The sequence below is a fragment of the Budorcas taxicolor genome, chromosome 1 (assembly GCF_023091745.1).
Source record: "Budorcas taxicolor isolate Tak-1 chromosome 1, Takin1.1, whole genome shotgun sequence".
NCBI classification, from domain to species: domain Eukaryota; kingdom Metazoa; phylum Chordata; class Mammalia; order Artiodactyla; family Bovidae; genus Budorcas; species Budorcas taxicolor.
Genome location: NC_068910.1, coordinates 161,370,451 through 161,379,962, shown reverse-complemented (window position 1 = coordinate 161,379,962; position 9,512 = coordinate 161,370,451). Strand labels below are relative to the sequence as shown.

The 9,512-nt window shown below is 42.0% G+C and overlaps 1 protein-coding gene across 1 annotated transcript in view; it reads left to right on the top strand.

The window, feature by feature from the left end:
* The first annotated feature begins 5,236 nt into the window (after positions 1-5,236).
* PRKCI (protein kinase C iota) overlaps positions 5,237-9,512 on the top strand; it is a 67,434-nt gene continuing 63,158 nt past the window's right edge. Inside the window, exon 1 of the mRNA XM_052639269.1 lies at positions 5,237-5,337. Within this exon, the coding sequence (XP_052495229.1) occupies positions 5,237-5,337 (101 nt within the window). The remainder of the gene's footprint in view (positions 5,338-9,512) is intronic.

Sequence of the window (9,512 nt, the reverse complement as noted above, 5' to 3'; positions counted from 1 at the left end):
AGTCCCAAAAGTTTGTATGGTTTTTTTTTTTTTTTGATGGAGGCTTTTTCAACCTGTCATTTACTAGTCAACTTTGTGCTGTTCAGTCAAGCCAGACAGAAGTGGATTCTTCTGGCTCCTGAAGAAGACGAGGTAGCACTCAAGAGCTGTTATAATCATTCTTTGTCATTTACTGGTGCAGAGTTTCCCATCTGCCGTGTTCTTCTCTTCATTGGTATATGTCCTGATATCCTATCTGGATTGTAACTTTCTTAAAAAGAAGGAGAGAGCATAGTGCCTGCACCAGTAAACCCCATAGGAGTTAATTATGTTGAGATTTCTCAGACCTCTTTGGTTATTCAGTAACTTTCATTAAGTACATGTTTGGTTTTCTCTCATTTATTCATTTATTTTGCTGACTCCTCTGCTTCACGGGACTCTCTATTGATAGTTTATTAAAACAAAGCCATTTTATTTCAGGCAAAACAAATTAAGGCTCAAACTGTTATATGTCATTATCTGTAGTGTGGGAGTGAGACTGGGGAAAGGCAGTGGAAATAAATGTATGTGGCTGGAATGAAGGGAGTACCCAGATAAAGCGGGCGATGTCAATAGGGCAGTGAAAGGGTATAAGAGAAGGGGGAAGGGGAGTTCTGGGGGTATTGTTTGCTATCTATGCTAACTCAGTAAAGTTAATTAACAGAATACAAACTAAACTCTCTCACTAACTTCAGCTGTCAGGACTCCAATCAGGAGTTTGGGTCATGACTTCTGCTCTTCAAGGTTAAGTAAAACAATTAATGTGATACTATTAAGACACAATTACATAGGACCTGTGTCTGTCATTTATTCCTTCAGCAGGTTATTTCTGGACATATGGACAAGCATTCTGATAATGACAAAATGAGAGAATGTTGGACAAAAATATTTTAAATCCCTTAAGCTGATGGATTAGAGCATTAATTAACTTTTTTCAATTAAAGTAATTGTAGTAAGCCAAAAGTAGGTATCCTTCAGCTCATTCAGCTTAATATTTATCTCCACAGGTCATAAAGTCTGTCCAAATGGCCAGGACTTGCAGTTTAAACACTTTTCTCTCCTTTTAGTGACATTATCACATACTTAGTAAAACCACTAAAGAATGGTAAGTTAAGGAAGGCAGGTTTTCAAAACTGCAGGTGTTAATAAGCACCATTTTAAGTACTGGGTTGGCCAAAAAGTTCGTTCTGAACAAACTTTTTGGCCACCTCAATACAACAGAAAGAAAAAGGACTGTCAGAGGCTTTTTCAGAATGTCTACCATTGACTTACCATTTTGGATCATATAATTCTCAGTTGAGAAACAGAAATCAAAGATCCAGCAGCAGGATTTATCACCTGACATAAAGAACATCGCATACAAATTTTCATATTTGATTTTGGCTTCAGAGCACACTGGTGGGGCTGGCTAAGACTGAAGATTGGAGTCTGCTCTCTGTGTCTACATCTCCACTGCTGCCTTGCAAATAGGTTCATCAGTACCATCTTTCTAGATTCTACACGCATGTGTTAATATACAATATTTGTCTTTCTCTTTATGACTTACTTCAATCTGTATAGAAAGAATAGAATAGAGAATAATGTAATATGGAAACATATACATTACCATATTTAAAATAGATATCAAGTGGGAATTTGCTGTGTGACACAGGGAGCTCAACCCAGTGCTCTGTGACAACCTAGAGGGGTGGGATGGGGTGGAGGTGGGAGGGGGTTCAGGAGGGAGGGGACATGTGTATACCTGTGTTTGATTCATGGCTATATGGCAGAGGCCAACACAATATTGTAAAACAATTATCCTCTAATTTAAAAAAAGATTGACTATACAGGTCTACCTATTCTGATTAGACATTTTCTTGCTAGCTCAATCTGTAGAAAGGAAGCCAAGTTTCCCTAAAGATATGATTAATGTGATGCTAGGTTCCTTTTAAACTCTTTTACAGAGTCCTGTTTTCTTTAAATTAAAGAGATAGTGTCTCATATTCTGTTACTAAAAATGACATGATCTCTACACCCTGATCATCCTATATGTTTAACTGTGTGTGCTTTATCTAATTTTAATTACATCAAATTGACTTTAAAAGTTAATGTCATAGCACTTCCAGAAATGGACACATGAGTAGCTCCCTTATATTCTCCCCAATGCAACAACCCTAACTGGTAGAAATTATAAATAAAAAACAATCGTTGGATCAGACTATGAAACAATTTTATGCCCCAAGGCATTGTCAAAAACACTGGAGCAATCAATTGCCAATTAGCAGAGGCTAACATCTGGGAGCTAAACCCCAGCCAAAAGCTTGATAGGGAGTTGAGGAGAAGAGACAGTCAAAGAAAATCAGACTAAAATCACTGTCAATCCCTAGGGGAGGGACCACGGGTCAGGGTGACAGTGTGCATGCCAAAGCTACACCCTCTGGGGAGAGACACTAGAGGCTGCACACTGTGGAGGAAACAGACTCTAGTGACCTAGTCTGGCCGACTCAAAAACAAACAAGCAAACAACCACAGCCGCCAAGGAGCTGGTTTGGATCAGTCTTCAGAGTTGCCACAGTGGAAAGGTACAGTTTGCAACAACAACAAAAAGAACATGAGACATACAAAGAAACAGGCAATGGGACCCATACACACCGAAACTGTCTTTGAAAGGACATGTATATAAGACATAGCAGACAAAGACTTCAAAGCAGCAGTTATAAATACATTTTAAAAACTAAAAGGGGTCTTCCCTGGTGGCTCAGTAGTAAAGAATCCGCCTGGCAAGGCAGGGGACGCAGGTTTGATCCTTGGTCTGGGAAGATCCCACACGTCTCAGGACAACTAAGCCCATGGGCCACAGCTAGTGAGCCTGTGCTCTAGAGCCCACGAGCCTACTCGACTACCGAGCTCAGGCACCACAACTACCGAAGACCATGCACTCAGAGCCTGTGCTTCGCAACAAGAGAAGCCACTGCAATGTGAAGCCCGTTCGCTGCAACTAGAGAAAGCCTGCACACATTAATAAACACCCAACACAGCCACAGTAGATTCAAAATTCTTTAACAAAATATTAACAACATACAATATAAAAAGGATATGTCATAACCAAGAGGGATTTTTTCCCAGGAATGCAACATTGACTTACATCCAAAAATTAGTGTAACATATCACATCAATAGAATAAAGCACAAAACTACATGATCATCTCAATAGACACAGAATAAGCACTAAACAAAACCCAACACCCTTCATAATAAAAATAGGCAAAAAATTAGGAATAGAATGGAACTTCCTTAACCTGATACAGGGCATCTACAAAAAATTCCAGAGCAATAATCACATCTAATGGTGAAAGACTGAAAACTATCCACATAAGACTGAGACTAAGACAAGAATGTTCACATACTTGTCTTTATTCAACATAATACAATAGCTTCTAGCTAATGCAATCAGACAAGAAAAATAAAAGATATACAGATTGGAAAGGGAGATGTAAATCTATTTGTATTCTAAAATGGCATAATCTTGTACAAAGGAAACTCTAATGAATTTATCAAAATACTATTAGAACTAATGAATGAATGCAGCAATCCAACCCAGGCTTCAGATATATACCAAATCGATTGTATTTCTATACACTAGCAATGAATAATAAAAATAGTATTAGGATGGGAATGTAAGTTGGCAAAGCTACTATGAACAACAATCGATGTTAACAATATTTTAATGATGTTAAAAAATGCTGATGTAGGCTTCCCTAGTGGTTGGTCTAATGGTTAAGAATCTGCCTACCAATGCGGAGCACACGGTTCAATCCCTGGTCCAGGAAGATCCCACAGACAGAGGGAGCAACCAAGAGCCAGAGCCACCGCTCTGCACCCAGAGCCACTGCTCTGCAGCAAGAGAAGCCACAGCAGTGAAAAGCCACCACACCTCAACGAGGAGTAGCCCCTGCTTGCTGCAACTACAGAAAGCCCCCATGCAGCAACAAAGACCCAGTGCAGCCAAAAATAAATAAATGATGATGCATGGCTAGTTGGATGGCTTGACTGATTGGCTAAATATTCATTGTGCATCTGTTCCATGCAAGGGCAATATACAAGGGCCAAGATATGGGGGCAGCAGAAGGAAGAAAAGTCAAGTCTTCCATCATACCTTCTGAGTTTCTTCATTACATTTATTATTACATTTGTTACATATATTATACTACATTCTTTCCGTAAAAGACGCTATGCTGCTGCTGTTGCTGCTAAGTCGCTTCAGTCGTGTCCGACTCTGTGCGACCCCTTGGACGGCAGCCCACCAGGCTCCGCCGTCCCTGGGATTCTCCAGGCAAGAACACTGGAGTGGGTTGCCATTGCCTTCTCCGAAAAGACGCTATCCTGAGCCCTTAATCAAATTCTTTCCCAAAAAGGTACTGTATAATTGAGATGATTTATGCAATTGGAAGGAGAATTCAGCAGAGAAGAAAGTCTAGACTGTGACGAATCCCAATCATTTCCAATGTCCTCGGATGCCCAAGGTGGATTCAGGATTTGCACACCAAAGTCTCCTGGGGCACGAGCCGGAGACAGACAGAAGGCGGGGCTCTCTACTTGTAAGGAACCTCAAGTCCCAGAATTCCACGGGGACTCCAAATCCCAGAAACCCGCACTCCAAATCTTCTCAGAGTCCCCAGTCGGCTGACCGCGGACGCGACCAAGTTAGGAAACTGGGGTGAGATGCCGCAGCACTTGTCTCCAACCATATTCGTAGGGAGGGCTTTTTACAAAAGTATGGTTATTTGAATCTTCACATTCTCTCAGTTACAGCTCCCACACAAGGCCCCCTGCCAGGGAATCTGATATGATGTTCAGCAGCCCCCATCCTCCTTCCCCTTTGCCTTGCTCCCCTAAGAATGGTTCAGCCGGACATTGAGGCTCCTTGATTTGGATCAATGGTTGCACCCGCCCTCCCCCGGAATGTGGGCCTTTGGAGCGAGCGAGGTGGGAGGGACGGAGGCGGGAGGCGTGCAGGGCCCGGGCTGCTGTAGAGGCAGAGTCGGCCGCCGGCGGTGGGAGGAGCCGTGCGGTTCCGGCTGCCCAGGCGAGGCGACACTTGGGTCCGCGCCGCGGGCGGGGACGACAGGTAGGCGAAAGGGCAGCCGCGGCTCCGCGAGAGGCTCGAGCTGCGGAGTCCCCTGTGGCGCCCGGCGCGCCCCCCGCACCCTCGGCCTCCGGCGAGGCGGGGGAATAAGGAGATGCCGACCCAGAGAGACAGCAGTACCATGTCTCACCCGATCGCAGGCGGCGGCATTGGGGACCACTCTCACCAGGTCCGGGTGAAAGCCTACTACCGCGGGTGAGTGTTCTGCGGCGGGGGTGGCAGGGGTGGGGAAAGACCAGCTCGGCTTGGCCTGGAGGAGGGGCGAATGTGGGGCTGGAGATGTGGGAGGAATGGTTTGGGCGGGCTAGTCGGGGGGACTTGGGATGGATGACCGAGTGGTTGGGGGAGGACGACCAGTGGTGGTGCAGGACGCCCTGGAACCGCACGGCTGAGAATCCTGAGTAGGGTCCTGGGTAGGAGCCTTGGAGTAAGTAGGTCCCCTTGGTAGGTTTGAGAGACTCGCCTACTAAGATTTACAAAGAGCTTTACGTGTTTTAAGTCTGGATGTATTGGGGGTTGAAAGTTGATTCTGAGTGATGCCTTAGTTAACTAAGTTTACTATTAGGTTTTAAAGACGGGATTGCTTCCACTTGCTGATCCTTTTGATTACCAGCAGGCCTATAGCCTCTGGTTGTCTAAGTCCGATTTGCCTTGGTATAGAAGAGTTCCCGACATGTATCAGGAATATGATCAGGCTGCCAGTATATTAGACGTAGGGGTTATATTTGAGTAAAGTTGATGTGTTTTCAGGGATATGCATTAGGTACTAGGTCTTGCCTAGGTTAGGTTGGGTATGTGTAAATTAAAATCCGTGAACTCTTCTTTGTCATTGCTTTAAGTCTTGTCCGATAGGGTGAGATAACTGCAAGAAGAGAAGAGGGTGAGAGTAAGCAGTTTTAAAATCTGTGATCTTTACTCATATTATCACCTAAGTTACAACTACTGTGGTTACCAAAAATAACCCAGTCCTAAAATCACAGTATAAATCATATTCTGTAATCAGTAATCTAAAGTGTCCCCCTTCCTTTGAATTCAGTTGCTGTGTGAAATTTTTTTGAGATAATTACACTTAGGAACAACTGTTAGTGTGAGCAAAAAAGTATGAAACTGAGGGCTAACAGAAAACCCAGCTTCTGTGGCCTGTCTTAACTGCTTGTCCAAGCAGAAGTAAATTGCTTAAAAAAAAAAAAAAACTCAAGCACTAGGAGGTTTGAAACTGCAGTGCATACTTTTACATTCCTGAGAGGATCAGTGAAGATAGCAAACTTTCAAAATGCCTCCCTTGTTTTGATTTCAAGAAAATATAAGCTTCTATGTGTCTTATTGATTTGATAAAAGGATTTATTATTTTGTTTGCTGCAGTGAAGCCTCGGGCTCTGTTTATTAGCTTGACTGTATTCAGAAGTAGTTAAAGGAGTTATTTTGGACAGTAACAGTGGTTTTGCTTAAATTGATCAAGGAAGTCTTGATTTGAAAACAATAGCTCTGTACTTTGCACTGGAAAAAAAATGCTTTGTTTCCTTTACCTTATCTTTAATTTGACAGATGAGATATTTCACTTTAGAATCTGCTCTCTTTTATAAAGTTGACAGCCTGTGAGTTGTTAGGTACAGAGAACGAAATATAGTACATTTTGGTTTTTTTATAGTGTCTGATTATTGACAGTTTTAAAAAGCTAGATTTACACACACACACACACACACACACAGTAGGAACAGGCAAATTGTTCAAAAATATGAAATGAAAAGTGTTCCCCATCCAGTCCTCCCAACCTCAAGAGTTAACTATTATTGATAGTTCATTTCTTGTTCTTCTGGAGATTGCCTTTATTTCTTACTTTAAAGTTTTATACTTCCGTTTTGTGATTTATCAACTTTAGATGGTATCTAGTGATCCCTTCCTCTGAAGGATGAGAAACTGGGTGCACCCTACACTCTGCTTCCTTGCTCCCCTATGCCTCTCAATTTTTATTGGTAAACTATTATTTTTAGTTCACCGGTTTACTTTTCTGATTCTTGACATTAAATTTAGGTAGTTTTCAATGATTCCAACTATGAAACATGAAAATAGTGCTTCTTCCTTTTTTCTCCTGTTTTTATTAGTTTGACAATTGCAAATAGGCCTTGTGCTTAATTGCTCAGTTGTGTTGGACTCTTTGTGACCCCGTGGATAGTAGCCCACCAGACTCCTCTGTCCATGGAATTTTCCAGGCAAGAATACTGTTTGCCATTTCCCTCCCCAGGGGATCTTTCCTGCCCAGGGATCGAACCAGTGACTCCTGCCTTGACAGGCTGATGTTTTACCGCTGATACCATAAGGCCCAAATAGGCCTCACAAGTATACAAATTAAAAATCATTGTAAGCTTCTCCTTTGCAAAGAAATCTAAGTCTGCTATACTTTAGAATGTAGGTACTGCTCTAATTATAATTTTTTTTTTAAAGGAGGATAAAATGGCAACCCACTCCAGTGTTCTTGCCTGGAGAATCCCAGGGACGGGGGAGCCTGGTGGGCTGCCGTCTATGGGGTCGCATAGAGTCGGGCACGACTGGGGTGACTTAGCAGCAGCAAGGACTTATAACCCTATTAATGCTTGACTGAAATGTCTCCAAGACACTCAGTTTAACATCTTTTTGCTTATTTTTAAAAACCTATGAATTTTGATGAGGTGTGAATCAACCTCTTGCCGTTTAGTGCCTTTATTCAATGAAAGCTTTCTAATAGTGCCTTCATTTCAAGCCTCATTTGAAGACAACATCAGCACTCCAAATTGTTCCAATTTCTGACCTCTGAAATTAGATCTGTTAAGATTATATGTTTGTTAACAGTAGCCCAAACTGATGGTTATTATATTGTGTAGTCAGCAGCTCATTACTACAGATGAAACTGAAATGAGTCACCAATGAGGATAGTTAAATAAACAGGTTGGCTGTCTAGAACACCTGCCTGATTTTTAAATAGAAAATTCTTCCCTTACTATCAAGAAGTGTGAGGACAATCTGCATTTGAAAAAATTTCTTTTCTTTCACATCATCAGAACGGCTGTTAGGGGAGAGTTTTTCCCTTATCCCCTTCTAACAATATTTCTTTCCAGTGAATATTGAAATCTTGGAATAACCAGAATTTTTTAGTGAATGAATTGCTGCCCCTTTCAGTGATGTTTAGTGTTCTCATGTTGTTAAATTTGTTCTTAGTGCAACTGTGCTGTCTCCCTAGATACAAAAGATATTTAATTAGCCCTTTTCTAGTTTTTAAGCAGAAGATTAATAGCCCTGAGAATGTGAGTTTATTGGATACCACCCAAGAGTGCCTGTCTCCTGGCCTGTACTCCTCTTTCCATGAGCTTGTCACTGAGTAGCCTGCCTTTCTTCAATCATTACCTACTGTTAGTTTGGAGGAGGAGAAACAGGTTTTGTGGGTTAGTGGTAGCTTGCCATTGTGTGTGCTATCCTTATATAAAGTTACTGAATATTACGGGGTAGAATTTAACAAGGAAATATCTGGACTACTCATTTCCTTGCATAATAAACATAAGAGAAATTTTGCGATAATCTTTGTAAACCACCCGCTGTTGAGCAGTTATGAATCCAGAGGGTTCTTTCAGTGCACAACTGCAAACAAAATGGGATGAGCTCCTTACATATTTGGAAAGTATAGCTGGTTCAGTGATGAAGTATGCAGGATTTTCTCACTGTGGACAAGTCTTGGCAAGATGTGTTTTTAAAAGTATTACAAAACAATTTTAGAGATATACTTCCAGTATGGGTTCTAAGGAAATAAGAATGATATATTGAGTTGAAAGGTAGGGGAAGGTCGGTTATTGGTCCCAGACTGTCTGGCCCGCACCTGAGCAGAGGCAGCAGCTCCATAGCTTCACCAGAGAGAGAGAAAGGGCATGGTGGCCTGCTGCCAAGCCCAAAACAACCTCTCAGAAATTTGGATTAGATAATGTGGAGATAAACTGCTTGTCAGCAGCGAGGACTGAAGCTAAAGAGTTACCAGAGAGGCTGGTGAGGCCAGGATCGCCATGTGCAAACTGAAGGGCTGAGGAAATGAGAAAAAGAAGCAGTGTTTCTTGATAGCTTTCTAATACAGCTCCTGGACCTCTTTCTAAGATTACTTGAGTGTTTGTTTCTTTCATGGTTCAAATGGGCCTAATCAAAACACAGGTTGTAGAAAACCCAGTCTTGTTTAGGATTTCACATTTTACCACAGGGTCTTTCTACTCAGTTTGATAAATACTGTTGAACAAGTACTCTAAGCCAGGTATGTGGTACCAGAGTGGTCGCAGAGGATGTCGAGGTGGGTATAAGGCTCTGCCTTTGAGGAACCGAGAGACTTGTAGGAGAAAAGACTTTAAAAAGTGCATAAA